Raw genomic sequence first — 17,149 nt, 5'->3', positions numbered from 1 at the left:
ACTAAAAACAAACTCAACCCAAAGTCCTAGACCCCCTTGAACTCCAGAGTGCAAATTTCTGATCCTAGGAACTCACTATAGACATTTACGTTCTCATAGGAGCGAAAGGATGATTCCGTTCTGATGTGAGCTGGCACTGTATGAAGTGGTCTAGCTCCATATTTGGAGAGCTCTAAGCAAAGTGGGAAGCAATCAGTAGACACAAACATGAGAAAGGGCCTGGAAACCACGTGAGAAGGGACACAATCGAGGATTTCGTCTGGAAAGGAAAATTTCTCATGTCAGAGGGGACATGATCTTTTACCTCAAAACTCTCTAGAGCTGTTGTATGTAAGAGGGGGCTGACTTATTCTCTAGCATCCCACAGACAGAATTAGACCCAGTTAGTGTAAGCTACAGGAAGATAGATTTCCCATCAACAAAAAGTCCAACTTTCTAACAGCCATACAGAGCTGGAATGGACTTTGGTGGTGAGGCCCCCATCAGTGGAAGTATCCAAGCAGGGGCTAGGCATTTGCCTAGGGGGATCAGGCAGTGAAAGGGTAGATGGCAGAGATAACTTTTAACATCTTTCTGAACCCTGAGGCTATGTCATTCTGCAAACTAGAGGCCAATAACTATTCATTCCCTCTCTGACTCAGCTTTGCAATTGTACTCACCTCTGGAATGCGATCTGAATCTCTTCTCCCCACCCCCACTCTCATAAGCTCCATTGCAAGAGGCCCCTCTCCTTCCCGGGATAGGGCATGCCAGGAGCAGTTAACTAAACTGTAGCCATTATGATGTTTCTATGTCACAATACCTTCTCTATGCATGATGGCTTGCTTTATACTAGGCACTGGAGACACTGAAATGAGTGAGGACTGGAAGACACGGGTGTTTCCATCACCTCCTGCCTTAGCTCTCAAAATGCCTCTGGACTCATCTAGTTCAGAGAATGACCAAGGACAAAGCAAATTTATCTGTCTGTTGATCTCTTCATTGTAAAAGGATGCTGCCCACCCCACCCCCCATCCCCAGGTCTCTCCAACACAGAGTAACTGGCTCCCTGTTTCTAGTGAGAACATTACTCAGCAGCCCTTCTTCCTCTGCATATACTCTGAGAATGATGTGGGGCAGTTTGAATGAATGAGTGAATGAGACTAGGGAGATAAAGGGCCCACAGTGAATTGACCACACTTCTGTTTCATCGACCAAGCACCCAGATGCTGATACCAGACTGTCTGAATTCAAAGGCCAAGTCTACCACTTACCAGTTGTGTTGCCTTGGGTGATTTGGTAACCTCTCTCTACCTCAACGTTCTTATTTGTAAAATGAGAGTATTAACAATACCCACTTGAAAGTGTTGTCATGAAGATAAATGACAATGTGTGTAAAGTGCTTACTTAGAATAATGCCTAATTACTGGGAAGTACAAAATATATGGTAGTTATCAATTTATTATTATCCAAAATAAACCATTCTCCTGACCACAGCACCGGGAAATAATGGTGTCTGTGAGTCCTTTGATACTGTGGTGCTGTCGTTGTCCAGATCAGATGGCACTACATCAGCACTTCCTAGGAAATAAGTCTTTTGAATCCAACTCTCATTCTTTTTTTTAAATTTTTTTTTACATTTATTTATTTTTGAGAGACAGAGACAGACAGAGCACAAGTGGGCGAGGGGCAGAGAGAGAGGGAGACACAAATCCGAAGCAGACTCCAGGCTCCGAGCCGTCACAACAGAGCCCGATGCGGGGCTCGAACTCACGAACTGTGAGATCATGACCTGAGCTGAAGTCAGACGCTCAACCGACTGAGCCACCCAGGCGCCCCAATCCATCTCTCCGTCTGAAGGGCAATCCGAACTTTTCCCTAGCAATCACAGTTTGAAAAGGGAAGGAGACACAACTGAAGCTGGAATGAGGAACTTAAGACAAGTCATGAAAGGAAGATAGGACCCTTTCCAAGCCAAGGAAACAGCCTAAGCGAAGGTGGGAAATGAAGAGAACAACTCCAGGAGATAAGATATGAAATGAATGGAAATAGGAACCCCCAATGCCTTAATACCAGCCAAGTATTAGGAAAACATTGGAGCATATGAGAGATGGAATATTCCACTTGGGGCGCCTAGGTGGCTCAATTAAGTGTCCAAATTTGGCTCAGGTCATGATCTCAACGTTAGTGAGTTCAAGCCCCATGTCAGGCTCTGTGCTGACAGCTCACAGCCTGGAGCCTGCTTCAGATTCTGTGTCTCCTTCTCTCTCTGCCCCTCCCCTGCTTGCACTCTGTTTCTCTCTGTCTCTCAAAAATAAATAAACATTAAAAAAATTTTTTTAAAGACATGGAATATTCTGCAGCATGAAAAATTATCTTTATTAAAAATACACAGCAATATGGAGAAAGGTTTTTTTTATTTTTAAGGCTTGTTTATCTATTTTTGATGGGGGAAGGGTCAGAGAGAGAGGATCCCAGGCAGGCCCCACACTGTCAGTGTGGAGTAGGACATCAGGCTTGAACTCACAAACCGTGAGATCATGACCTGAGCCGAAATCAAGAGTCGGACACTCAACTGATGGAGCCACCCAGGCACTCCTGGGGAAAAGCTTATATTACAACTTAAAAACAAAACAGAAGTTTTAGCTAGAGTATTTTTTCAAAATATAAATGGGTAATGTCTACTGTTATAAAGTAGACACCTTTATAAATTTTCCTTTTGTTTATAAGTTTTAGCTTAGGTGCAGTGCCATCATATAGGAAAGCTCAGCCTGGTTTCCTGTTATCAAATACTTTCACATGTTTACTTTTCTGCTTACATAAAAGTACATTAAAGGGTGGGGGATGGGTGAAATAGGTGATGGGGATTAAAGAGTACACTTATGATGAGCACTGAATGATGTATAGAATTGTTGAAACACTATATTGTATACCTAAAACTAATATAACACTGTATGTTAATTATACTGGAATTAACATTAAAAACTAAAAAAAGGTGAATCAAAGGCAAATAAATTGGCTTTGAAATATAAACTCACATTTGGCATGACTTCCTCATGATTAAAAAAAAAAACAAAAGAGGAGGGTGGAAAGAGAGATTAGTAGGGGTCAGATTGTTATGGTCTCTAAATTCCAGGCTGGGGTGTTGGGATTTGAGCATGTTGCAAGTGGGAAGCCACTTAGAAGTTTATGAGCAAAGGGTTATTTTAGGAAACTTGATTTGGCAGGAGGAATAGGAAGGACATGAGTGGGATGTGTCTGGGGTGAGGAGTTGACTGGGGACCCGCAGGCCAGACCTCTGCCTTCTACTCCCTGCCCCTTAACCTTCCCAGGTTAGATTCCCCCAAACCCCCACCCCCACCCCTGCTCCCATCCCCCACTCTGCCACCACCACCACCACCACCACCACCATTAGAATATAATGATTAGCTCAGCATTACAAACTTTGAAGTCATTTTTCAGTCCAATGGGAAAAATAATAAATTGGCCTTAATGAAAACTGTTGGCTTTCTTCCTAAATCAGCTAAAACAGGGATCAATATTTTAGGCTTTTCAGGCCATACAATCTCTGCCACAACTATGCAACTATGCCATTGTAGAGAGAGCAGTCATAGACAATACATACAGGATTGGAGATGGCTGTGTTCCCATAAAACTTTATTTACAAAAACAGGCTGGGAGCTGGATCTGACACACAGGCCACAGTTTATCAACCTTTAATTCAAAAGAACATGGTGTTCTTTTAGTGTCTCTAAAGCCTCCCTGACCCTCCCTCTCAGACACTTCCCATACACATATGCTACCATCCTCACGTCTATTTTTTTTAAGTTTATTTATTTATTTTGAGAAAGAGAGAGAGAGAGAGAGAGAGAGAGAAAGCAGTGTAGGGGCAGAGAGAGAGAGGCAGAGAGAGAGAGGGAGAGAATCTCAAGCAGGCTCCAAGCTATCAGCACAGAGCTCCACGCAGAGCTCGAAGTCACCAACTGTGACATGACCTGAGCCGAAATCAAGAGTCGGACGCTTAAACTACTGAACCCCCCAGGTGTTGTCCCCACCCCTCACCACCTCTATTTATAAGAGGAATACCAGTGATGATATGATGGGCTAATCATCCCTGCAGCAGTGATAGGCAAAGCAATGTGTTAAAGTGAAGAGCCTTTGTATCTAGATCTAGATTTGAGCCCCGATTCTGCCAACTGTGTGATCTTACACACAGTGCACAACCTCTCTGAGCCTCTTCTTCCTCGTGGGCAAAACGGAGACAGTAGGTGCAACCTTATAGGATTTTTGTGAAGATTAAATGTTTTAAAGCATCCAGCTTAATGATTGGCATGAAACAGGCATTCAATAAATAGTTAGGAACCCACGCTGGCTCTATAAATAGCCTGAATGAAGAGAATTCCATTGTGGATCCAGCCTTCAGGCCAGCAGTGGCACTGGAGAGAGAAGCAGCAGAGGTCACACAAACATACATGAGGCCAGATAAGAAGGCAACACTAAATTTGAAGACATTGCTTCAAGACAGATTTGTATCAAATACTTCTGATGAATCATTTATTAGGCAGCCCCACTGTACCAAATCCCCTTTGCTGTTGGTTCGGGAACATGGTCGCACACTTCCATTGAGGTAATAAGATCCTGCTCTTCATCCACAGAGTCTCAACAGCTGGTGAGTGGGAGATCCTCGTGTAAACAGCCTTTTCTGAGTTCATTCTTCCGGGCTCATGGGACCAGTCACCTTCGCTTCAGCTGCAAAATAAACACATCAAGAAAATGAATGCTTCTCTCCTAGGGGAACAGGACACAATGAGAATCAATCAATAACAAGAAATAGCATGGGATCATCTGTAGAGAAGACACTGTGAAATGTAAGAAGGCTAAATACACACACACACGCACACACACACACACACACGCACAAGCACGTAGATTAACAAATAAGAAAGGTGTCTGAGAGCCTGGGTTCAAATCTTGATTTTATACCCTTATCAGCTATATATTTATGATCAAGCTATTTGATTCCCATGCCTACACTTCCCCACGTACAAAATGAAGACAGTCACGGTATGTTCCTTTACGGCTGTTGTGAGGATTAAATGCATTAATAAATACAAAGTGCTCAGAACAGTGCCTGACCTAATGAACGTCCGGTTAGTATCCACCAATGCTGGTATCAGCATTTTTCTTTGAGAAGGATGTTTTCAGAATAGCTGAACCACAGAATAAAAAAAAAAAAAAAACCCAAACAAACCACATAATGAATCAAATTCAAAAGTAATCTGAAAAATCTGAATCTGTGGTTTTCTCAATGACTCAAACCTGAAATTCAAATGAGGCTTTAGATTTTTCACTCCCATGACTCAGCAGTAGGACAGGTCAAACCAGGATAATGGGTGTTCCCATAGTTCAGTTCAATTCAGGAAACAATGACTGAGTAAATGTACCAAACTTGACAACTATACCGTGGTTTTATAAAAGGATATCCTTATTCTTAGGAAACACACAAGGAAGTCATTAGGACTAAGGGGCCATGATATATGTGAATAATTCTCACATGGCTCAAAAATATTGGGTATATCTATAGATAGATAGATAGATAGATAGATACACACACACACACACACACACACACACACACACATACAGAGAGAGATGTATAACAATAGGTGTAACAAGAGTCTTTGGTGTCCTATGTACTATTCTTATCCTTGCAGCTTTTCTATAAGCTTGAAATGTTTTCCAAATAAAAAGCTTTTTAAAACCCATTAGGATGGGTTAAAAATAGAAAAGAAATGTTAACTCCAGCTCTACTATCAAACAAGCACAGGTCTGCCGAAAGGACAAGCAGAGGTGATAAGATACAGTCCTGACAAGACACCAGGAGAGCTTGGACTTGAATAAGGGGACATGAAGTAGTTCTAAGATTCAAATGTTCAGGAAAGTCAGGCTAGGACCCCCCTGATACATGTCTCCCCAGTAAGCTCTGCTTGTCCCCAGGTGCCTAAAACAGGTTGTATGTGGCACTAAGAATACCATTGATGGCCAACAGACACATGAAAAGATGCTCAACATCACTCATCATCAGGGAAATACAAATAAAACCACAATGAGATACCACCTCACACTGGTCAGAGTGACTAAAATTAAGAACTCAGGAAACAACAGATGCTGGAGAGGATTTGGAGAAACGGGAACCCTCTTGCACTGTTGGTGGGAATGCAAATTGGTGCAGCCACTCTGGAAAACAGTGTGGAGGTTCCTCAAAATATTAAAAATAGAATTGCCCTATGACCCAGCAGTAGCACTACTAGGAATTTATCCAAAGGATACAGGGGTGTTGATTCATAGGGGCACATGTACCCCAATGTTTATAGCAGTGCTTTCAACAATAGCCAAATTCTGGAAAGAGCCCAAATGTCCATCAACTGATGAATGGATAAAGAAGATATGGTTTATATATACAATGGAATACTACTTGTCAATGAGAAAGAATGAAATCCTGCCGTTTGCAACAATGTAGATGGAACTGGAGGGTATTATGCTAAGTGAAATAAGTCATTCAGGAAAAGACAGATATCATGTTTTCATTCATATGTGGAACTTGAGAAACTTAACCAAAGTCCATGGGGGAAGGGAAGGGGAAAAAATAGTTTCCAACAGAGAGAGAGGGAGGGCAGGGGAGAAGGGAGAATGGGAGATGGGCACTGAGGAGGGCACTTGTTGGGAAGAGCACTGGGTGTTGTATGTAAGTGATGAGTCGGGGGGAATCTACCCCCCAAAACCAAGATCACACTGCATACACTGTATGTTAACTAACTTGACAATAAATTATATTAAATAAATAAATAAATAAATAAATAAATAAAGTAAAATAAAGTGGGGGGGGGGGCGGGGAAGAATACCATTGCTTGAAACCCTTGCCCTCCTTGCCCTGAGTTTCGTTTTAGAGCTTTGGTCTTGAGACTTTTGTCTCACACGCCAGTTACTGCCTTTTTGCTGATCCCCTGTCGCAGATTCCTCCTCATCTGCAGCCCATTTTGCACTGTTGGCTGAATAAATCCTTAAGTCAATCCTCTCACTACCTCAAGTCCCTCACTCAAGAAATTACAATGCTTTCCAATTTTCCACAACACCTTTTCTAAACTTTGCTGTCTCATCAGTTCCATGTTTTATGATTTTACATATTTTCATTTGCAGTTTCAACTTTCATGATTTTTTTTTCTTGTGATTGAAAATAACAGAGCCTATTAGTCTGACATTTGATAGTGGTTGATGTTTAGTTACGGTCTTGTGGTCTGAATACTTGGCTCAGGCCAGTCGTAATTTGTCTGAGATTGAGTTCTTTCTTCCTATTTTTTAAATTTAAATTTACTTTTTAATTTTAGAATAGTTTCAGGTTGGGGTGCCTGGGTGGCTCAGTCGCTAAAGCATCTGACTCTTGACTTCTGACTCATATTTTCCCCACCAGGAGTGGGGAATTTCTCTCTCTTAGGGAAGAGAAATAATATCCCTTTGTAGAAGAGTTTCTTAGATGGCAACTGAACTTACATACAGTATCCTTTAGAATCCTACTATCAAATAGTATCCTACTAGCAAAGGGTTAATAGTTACAAAGACTTCAGAAAATAAACATATTTACCAGCAACTCTTTCCAAATGAAATGCTTGGCACAGAATTTTAAACAGCCAACATAGGATTTTTACCAGTTCTATTTTTAAAAATTTTTGATGTTTCCATATCTGTTTGAAAACCCAATATAAAAGTAAAGTGAATTTTTAAAAAAGAAAAATTCGCTCATAATTTCCCCATTGTAGCATACCTATTTCAGGTTTATGACTTCCCTTTTGTCTTCGGCCAACCCTGTGTTCTTTTCACCTCACATTATATTATAAACATTTCCTATGTCCCTGATATTCATGTATATTTTTAAAGGTTACATAATAGTGTATAAACATTTCCCTAATGTGCTTTATGAGGGCAAAGGCTTTTGTCTGTTTTCACCACTGTACCCTCAGCATTCAAAACAGTGCTGGCAAAAAGGAGGCACTAGGTACATACTCGTTGAAAAAAAGGGAATTTAGATGGTTTCAAATTTTACTCTCATTTTCATTTTTATCATCCTACTTGCTTCTGACTTAGTTTTTTCTCACTCTATCTCCTTGAAATAAAAACAGTTGATCGTGATTATTATCTCTTTTTATGTAGAAAACATTTAGAGTGGTTAACAGTCTTTGATTATGATCTGGTATGATTGGTATGATTCCATGTAAATCCCTTGCATATCTGAAATGTCTTTATTCTACCCTCACATTTATTTCAGTTTGTATAGGTAGAGAATTCTACAATGGAAACCATTCTCCTTCAGAACTGTGAAAGTATCCTTCCATTTTTTTGTAGTTCCCAGTGCTGTGTTGAGAAAGCCATTGCCATTCTGATTCTTGATCTTTTTTTTATGTATAACATTTCTCCCCTCCCCCTTCTCCCTTTCTCTCCCTCCCACTGACCCCTGCCCTCCAACCTCTCTGGAGTGCCTATAATTTGAATGTTGAATCCCCTGGAATGAATGTCTAATTTTATCTTTTCCACCTTGTTTTTGCCCTACTTTCTGAGAGATGTCCTCAAATTCATCTTCTAACTCTTCTACTGAATTTTACATTTTTGTTCTGTTGTTAATTTTCAAGAGCTGTTTTTCCCCTGAATCTTCCTCTTTTAAATAACAAGCTATTTTCACTATATACTCTTTTCCATTTCTATCTGAATTTAGTACTTTTTAAGATGTATTCTTCTACTTTACAGTCTGTTTCCTGCAAATCATTTTGTTGTTTTGTCTTGTTCTTGGTCTCTCTCTTACCATGGAGACTTGCCTCAAGGGTCTGGTAATTCATATTTAAGAAAAACGAAAACTAGTTGCAGTTTTTCATTTGTGGAAAGATTTTGTCACTGAAGTGCTTCACTAACGTTGATCTGGCTGAGTCTTTTATTTTATTTTATTTTATTTTATTTTATTTTATTTTATTTAGGTTATTTATTCATTTTGAAAGAGAGAGAGAGAAAAAGAGCATGGGCACATGACCAGGGGAAGAGCAGAGAGAGAGGGAGAGACAGAATCCCAAGCAGGCTCTGTACTGTCAGTGCTTGAACTCACAAACCATGAGATCATGGCCTGAGCAGAAATCAGATGTCAGATGCTTATGTGACTGAGCCACACAGGCGCCGCAGGTGGAATCCTTGAGTTGGAGAAGTCATGTTAGCTTATTTAGGTATTTTCCCTTGGCCTAGTCAGATTCCCCAGAGAATGATTTTCTAATTTCCTGCTTAGTCGGTGAAGGCCCATTTGCTTGAATTTTGGGAGCTATGAGGGGGGAGAAGGCCTCAGGTCCCCGTTTTCAGTATTCAGACTTCCATTTAATCCCCCTGATTTAAGTATGGTAGCTCTACTTGTGATATCCCCCTAAATTCTATTTTACCCTCTTTAGAGAATACCCCTCTAGCTGTCTGCTAGGAACAAGAAGGGGCAGTTGTCTAACTTCACATAATAGAGAATAGCGCCTGGAAAACCTTATTTTTTAATATACATTTTTGAAGTTTATTTACTTTGAGAGAGAGAGAGAGGAAGGGGCAGAGAGAGATGGAGAGAGAGAATCCCAAGCAGTCTCTGCCATGTCAGTGCAGAGCCCAGCGCAGAGCTCAAACCTACAACCCTGAGATCATGACCTGAGCCAAAATCAAGAGTCAGGTGCTTAACCACCCAGGTGCCCCTTTCAATATACATTAAAATTTTGTAATTATAACATAATATAGTAAAGTACACAAGTGTTTTTTTAATATAAATATCTTCAGCATAATGACATTTTTATATGTGTCTGTATCCGTGGAACATCATCCAGACTGACATATAGAATATTTCCAGCACCCAAGAAGACGCCCTCATGCACCCTCCCAGTCAGAGCACTCTCCAAGTAACCATTATTCTGCTCTTTTTTTTTTTTACCATAGATGACTTTTGCTTGTTCTTTTATATGTGTGTGTATATATATATATATATATTAATGTTTGTTCATTTTTGAGACACAGAGAGAGACAGAGTGTGAGCAGCGGGGGGCAAAGAGAGGGAGACACAGAATCCAAAGCAGGCTCCAGGCTCCAAGCTGTCAGCACAGAGTCTGATGCAGGGCTTGAACCCACAAACCACGTGTTCATGACCTGAACCAAAGCTGGACACTTAACTGACTGAGCCATTCAGGCACCCTGACTTTTGCCTGTTCTTAAGCTTGATTTCAATGAAATCACATGGTACGTACTCTTTTGTGTATAGCTTTCTACTCAACATTGTATCTGTGTGATTTGTTCATGTTGTTTCAAGTTAGCTGCAGCTCACTCTTTTTCATTTTTGTGTAGTATGCTATTGTTTAAATATACCACAATTTACTAATCCATTCGACTATTGTGGACACTTGAATTATTTCTAGCTTTTATTATTTTTTTAAATTGAAGTATAGTTGACAAAGAGTTTTTTCCAGTTTTGGCTCTTACAAATAATCCATCCATGAAGATTTAAACATATTGTATGCATGCACTTCCACTGGGTACATACACAGGTGTGAACTTGCTGGATCTTAGGACATTGTATTTTGCTTTTAATAATATAACCAAATAAGCTTCCAATGTGCTTGCACCAATTTATTTTCTCATTAGCTGTGAATGAGAGTTCCAGTTGCTCCACAACCTAGCCAACACTTTAAATTGTAGCCATTTTGGTGGGTGGGTTCTAGTTTCACACTGTGATTTTAATTTGCATGCCCAGATAACTGAAGAAGTTAAGCACCATTTTATGTGCTCACTGGGCATTAAGTGTCCTCTTTTGGAAAGTGCCTGTTCAAGCCTTTTATCCATTTGGGTTGTCTTTTTCTTTTTTTTTTTTTTTTTTTTTTTTTTTTTTTTTTTTTTTTTTTTTAAATTTTTTTTTTCAACGTTTATTTATTTTTGGGACAGAGAGAGACAGAGCATGAACGGGGGAGGGGCAGAGAGAGAGGGAGACACAGAATCGGAAACAGGCTCCAGGCTCTGAGCCATCAGCCCAGAGCCTGACGCGGGGCTCGAACTCAGGGACCGCGAGATCGTGACCTGGCTGAAGTCGGACGCTTAACCGACTGCGCCACCCAGGCGCCCCTGGGTTGTCTTTTTCTTATTCATTTGCAGAAGTTCTTTATAAATTTTGGATAGGAACCCTTTATCAAATGTGTTTTGAAAATATAATTTTTCTAGTCTATGGTTTGTCTTTTCTCTATCTCCTTTTTTTAAGTTTATGTATTTATTTTGAGAGAGAGAGACCTCTTGTGCGATTGGGGTAGGGTCAGAGAGAGAGACAATCCCTAGCAGGCTCTGCACTGTCAGCACAGAGCCCAACGTGAGGCTCAAACTCATGAACTGTGAGATCATGACCTGAACTGAAATCAAGAGTTGGATGCTTAACTGACTGAGCCACCCAGGTGCCCCTTCTTTAATGGTGTCTTTTGATGAACAGAAGCTCTTAATTTTATTTTGGCAAATGTAGGGCTCAATTTTAAGCAAGTTCAAAGGGAAAAATTTTATTCAAAAACTCAGGGCTGTCTTTCTGCGTTCACTGTAATGCAGTGTAATAAAATTTGTGCTGAGCAGAAAGCCATCTTTGTTCCAAAGTTCAGGGTTATGACTCTTTTTTCAGCTGTCCTCATGATTGAATATTATCAGACATAAACTGTATATTGTGATACTGTAGGATCTCTGGCACCAGTAAAGAGGAAGAGAGAGATCCACCCATGGTTATTCTGGAACACCACATTACAACAAAGCTTTGGTCCCTAAAGGGAAGACAAAATTCCAGGCCCAGAGAATCATTGTCACTCTTTATACCTTGCTTATTAATAACATGATGTCACCTTGAATAAGTTTTCTTCAATCCTGCAGGTGCCTTCCACAGAGTGAAACAGAAAGCCAAGCATTCTATTATACCAAGTGATAAGGTTTTATTACTTTTAACAAGGAGTGGTCTGAACAGATAGTTGGCTTACGAGATAATTATTGCCAAAGAGAAGGTCTTTAAAGCAACCGTTCAAAAAGCCAAGTCACCATTTAACTATTTTTAACCTATGAAAAATAATAATTTAATATAGTCAACTCACTGTTTTTGGTAACCTTGCAAAATATTGGAAATATGCCAGAAAGAGAAGTCAACAATCAAACCTGGTTTATGGTGCATAGTACAGAATAGGAGCTCAGTAAGTATTTATCAGACGAATTTGAGGGTACTAGGATACACATATGATATGCCTGCCTAAAACTGACTAGGTTTCCAATTCTTTTAGCCATATTGTATGGACTGGAATTTGGGTCTCATTTGCCCATTTGTCTCTAGGAGGCTCTTGGAAATGGTCAGAGGTACATATACTCTCTTTTCAGATACAGTTTTGAATGGGAAGAATAATATTTTAAAAATAATATTTTCCAAAGTAATTTATAAAAGAATTTTTTTAATGTTTATTTATCTTTGAGAGACAGAGTGCAAGCAGGAGAGGGACAGAGAGAGCGGGATACACAGAATCCAGAGCAGGCTCCAGACTGTGAGCTGTCAGCACAGAGCCTGACACAGGGCTCGAACCCACAAGCAGTGAGATCATGACCTGAGTCAAAGTCGGACGCTTAACCGACTGAGCCACCCAGGCATCCCCAAAGTAATTTATAAATCTATAAATTTATAAATTTATAAAATTGCAGAGGCTTTTTAAAAAATTGTAGAGACTTTTTTGACAGATAGTAAATAGTTCTTAAGTGATTTTATATATCAAAGGATAAGTGCCATATAGAAAAATAAAGGATATTAACCAGACAGGGAATGTGGTAGTGGGGTTACTATTTTCTGTAAGTAGTTCAAGGAAGGCCTTACTGATAAGGTAGCATTTGTATGGAGACCTGAAGCAAGTGAGGGCATGAGACACGTGGAAGTACAAAGGCCTGAGCTATACCTGGTTGTACAAAGAACAGCAAGGTGCAGGAGGAGGTCTTGTGGCTAGAGCAGAGTGAATGAAAGGAGAGTGGTAGGAAATGATTTGAGAGCAGCAGCAGGTGGGTGAGTGGGTGGGGGGTGAATCATGTAGGGACTTTGAAATTTATTCTGAGCGCTATGGCAAGCCTTTGGAGAGTTGTGAGCAGAGGACTGATGGGATCTGACTTACATTTTAAAAGAATCACTCAGGCTCCTGTGTTGAGAATAATATGTAGCGAGACAAGGCTGGAAGCAGGACAGCAGGACAGCAGGAAGATGAGTGAGGAACCTGCTGCAATTTTCCAGGCAAGAGATAAGGGGTGGCAGCAATGGAGAAGGTGAGAATGATTATGTTATGGCTCTCTATGGAAAAAGAGAGTCGACAGGATTTGCTGATGGACTGGGTGTATGGCATGAGAGAAAAAGCATGGTCAAGGATGATTCACAGCATTTGTTCTCAGCAAATGCAAGGGCAGAGTTGCCATTTGCTGAGGAGAGAGTTTGGTCTGGGAATGTTACTTTTGACGTGCTGATTAGAAATCCAAGTGGAGAAGGCAGATAGGCAATTGGAAAGGCTTAAAAATGAATCTACATTTCATCTGGAAGAATAATGGGCAAGAGTTGCTAAATAAAATTTCAAAATAAAGATTAAGGTGGGGAATTGGCTTCACAGATGTGAAAGTGCAATCTAAAACCACAATAAACAAAACCGGCACAGGAAGTCAGAGAGATCGATGAAACAAGAAATATACCTTGAAAACAGTTCCTACAAGGCTTCTCTGCATCTACAGATTTAGGCATTGATGTTTTTACTATTTCCAGTGAGCTCTAAATCTTGGGGGATGATTAATCTAACTTTGTTCAGGCATGCAGTTTTTCCAATGGAAACTTTATTATTCTTGCCTCTATATATGTTAATTATTGTCAAAAAATTTAAGTAATACAGAAAACGGTACCCTCAAGTCCCTCTAGCTTTTGAGGTAGTCTGTTTTTGTTTTTTTTTTTCCTTCGGGTCTTTCTCCTAAGGCCATATGACTTGTGTGCCCTGTGGATGTGGAAGTGTATCACTTAATTGTGCGTGAGCCTAGCTAATGTCCAATGTGGAGCTATGAATGCGGCTTTGTTTTATTTTTTAATCAAATTCCCAGTAATTCATTACAGGTTAAAACAAATGTAGCTTTGTTTCATTTTTCAGATTCCCAGTAACTCATTAAAGTTTTCTACGTCTACCCCATTCAAGAACATCGAGATGTATTAAAATATGGAATAACTTTACCAATATCATAGTCAGTAGTAGCTAATAATATGTACTCTATGGTATGTTTTCCAGGTGACACACTTCATGCTTAATGCTCTACATGCACCATATGATAGAGTCCTCTCTACATTTCCTCTTTCATAGATGGGGAAACTTAGGATTGGATGGGCTAAGTAACTTCCTCCAAACCAAAAAAATAGCAGAGCCAGGATCTGACCCCAGATGTGATTGATCACAAAGTCCAAACTCTTAGCTACTATACTTCTTGGAATGTTAAGCGTTCTACTACATATGATAAAACATCTTTACAAACCAGTAGGGGAAGGGATGAAGTATTCAATAAATGATTTGGTGGAGATTTGTTAAATATTCAACATGGGCCTCGTTTCACATTATACAACAAAATTATTTGTAGCTACTAATAAATATGAAAAATGAAAGAGATAAAGCCATTAAAAACAGAACATAAATTATACCTTAATTTAAAAAAAATGAAAAAATAGAAGAACATATATGTAAGTATTTTACTGATTTACTGGGGGGTTAAGGAAAGACTCAAACAAAAAATTGGGAAAATAACACAAAATAAATCAATTTGTCTATCACAAAAATTTAAATCATTTATAGATAAAACATCACTAACAAAATTAAAGACAAATTATAAAGAAAGAAAAATATCTGCAATGAATATATGACCGAAAAAGTGCTAATATTCTTAATATAAAAAACCTTTTATCCAACAGTAAGAAAAGCAGTGATATCTCAATAGCAAAGTGGGCAAAGCACATGAATAGAGAATTTACAGAAGAGGAAATATAAAGGGCTGATAAATGAATGCAAAATACTTAATTCACTAATAAAGAAATGCAAGTAAAAACAAGACACTCTCTGCCTTTAGGGTCATCTTCTGCCTTTAGGGTTATCAGAGGTGATACCTGCCAGGTGTGGGAAAATGGGGACATTCATAGACCTTAGCAAATATTTACTTTAGTAAATTGATAGAAACTTTCTAGAGAGCAACTTGGCAATATGTATCAACATTCATAAAGAAGTACCTTTATCTTTTGATCTAGTAATACCATTTCTAGAAGTCTATCTTAAAGAACTAATCAGCAGTATGAAAAATATATCTCTACAATAAAAAGATTATAAGTAATCTAAAAGTTTAATAATAAAACATTCATATAAGGAAATATAAATCAACTATTATAAATCATGTTGCTGAAGAATAATGACCTGAAATGTGTTTGTGTATATATATGTAATGTTATATAGTATTAAATTTGAAAGCTTCTATGTGTATATGTTTTATTATCAACTTTGAAAATGAGATACATATGTGGATAAATATTATAGAGACATAAATATATAAATATAGCAGGAAATACAAAAATCATAAATGTAGTTATTCTGGTCAGGGGGTACAGCATAGTTTTTCTCTTTTCTGGAAATATTTGCTACATATATTAAAAGGAAAATGTGTGGTGCACCTGGGTGGCTCAGTCGATTAAGCATCCAACTCTTGGTTTCAGCTAGGTCATGATCTCATGGTTCATGATTTTGAGCCCCACATCTGGCTCTGTGGAACCTGACCTTGTAGAACCTGCTTGGGATTCTCTCTCTCTCTCTCTCTCTCTCTCTCTCTCTCTCTCTCTCTCTCCCTCTCTCTCTGCCTTTCCCCTGCTTGTACTCTCTCTCAAAATAAATGAATAAAAACTTTAAAAAAATTATTAAAGAAATAAAAAAATAAAAGGAAAATATGTTATTTTGATCATCAGGTTAAAACTTTTAACAGGAGCCTTTTAAAAGCTCATTTCATCTAGTAAGTCATTCAAGTTCCAGGAATGTATCCTTAATAATGGTCAGAGATAAAGATAAAGATTTTTATACAAAGGTGATCATTTTAACATTATTATTTTTTATAGATGTATTCTTTAAAAATTTTTTAATGTTTTATTTATTTTTGAGACAGAGAGCGTGAGCAGGTGAGGGGCAGAGAGAGAGGGAGACACAGAATCCGAAGCAGGCTCCAGGCTCTGAGCTGTCAGCACAGAGCCCGACGCGGGGCTCAAACTCACAAACCGGGAGATCATGACCTGAGCCGAAGTCGGATGCTTAACTGACTGAGCCACCCAGGCGCCCCATTTTAACATTATTAATGACCCTTTAATTTTGAGAGGGAACTGCTAATTTCAATTATAGAAGAAGACTGAATAAAATATAGTACCAAAAAATGAAAGAACATTATCAATCTATTAGTCCTATTTGCAAGGGATTTATTATTATTATTATTTTTTTAAATATGAAATTTATTGTCAAATTGGTTTCCATACAACACCCAGTGCTCATCCCAAAAGGTGCCCTCCTCAATACCCATCAGCCACCCTCCCCTCCCTCCCACCCCCCATCAACCCTCAGTTCTCAGTTTTTAAGAATCTCTTACGCTTTGGCTCTCTCCCTCTCTAACCTCTTTTTTTTTTCTTCCCCTCCCCCATGGATAGACACTTCTCTAAAGAAGACATCCAGATGGCCAACAGGCACATGAAAGATGCTCTACGTCGCTCCTCATCAGGGAAATACAAGTAAAAACCACTCTGAGATACCACCTCACGCCAGAGTGGCTAAAATGAACAAATAAGGAGACTATAGATGCTGGAGGGGATGTGGAGAAACAGGAACCCTCTTGTACTGTTGGTGGGAATGCAAACTGGCGCAGCCGCTCTGGAAAACAGTGTGGAGGTTCCTCAAAAAATTAAAAATAGACCTACCCTATGACCCAGCAATAGCACTGCTAGGACTTTACCCAAGGGATACAGGAGTGCTGATGCATAGGGGCACTTGTACCCCAATGTTTATAGCAGCACTTTCAACAATAGCCAAATTATGGAAAG

General features: G+C 39.3%; 1 protein-coding gene across 1 annotated transcript in view; it reads right to left on the bottom strand.

The window, feature by feature from the left end:
* Positions 1-3,884: 3,884 nt before the first annotated feature.
* Positions 3,885-17,149, bottom strand: part of SLC44A1 (solute carrier family 44 member 1) — a 200,313-nt gene continuing 187,048 nt past the window's right edge. Inside the window, exon 16 of the mRNA XM_030293175.1 lies at positions 3,885-4,728. Within this exon, the coding sequence (XP_030149035.1) occupies positions 4,714-4,728 (15 nt within the window). The 3' untranslated portion in view covers positions 3,885-4,713. The remainder of the gene's footprint in view (positions 4,729-17,149) is intronic.

This window comes from Lynx canadensis, chromosome D4, assembly GCF_007474595.2.
Source record: "Lynx canadensis isolate LIC74 chromosome D4, mLynCan4.pri.v2, whole genome shotgun sequence".
Lineage (NCBI taxonomy): Eukaryota > Metazoa > Chordata > Mammalia > Carnivora > Felidae > Lynx > Lynx canadensis.
This window is presented reverse-complemented; position numbering and strand designations above follow the sequence as displayed.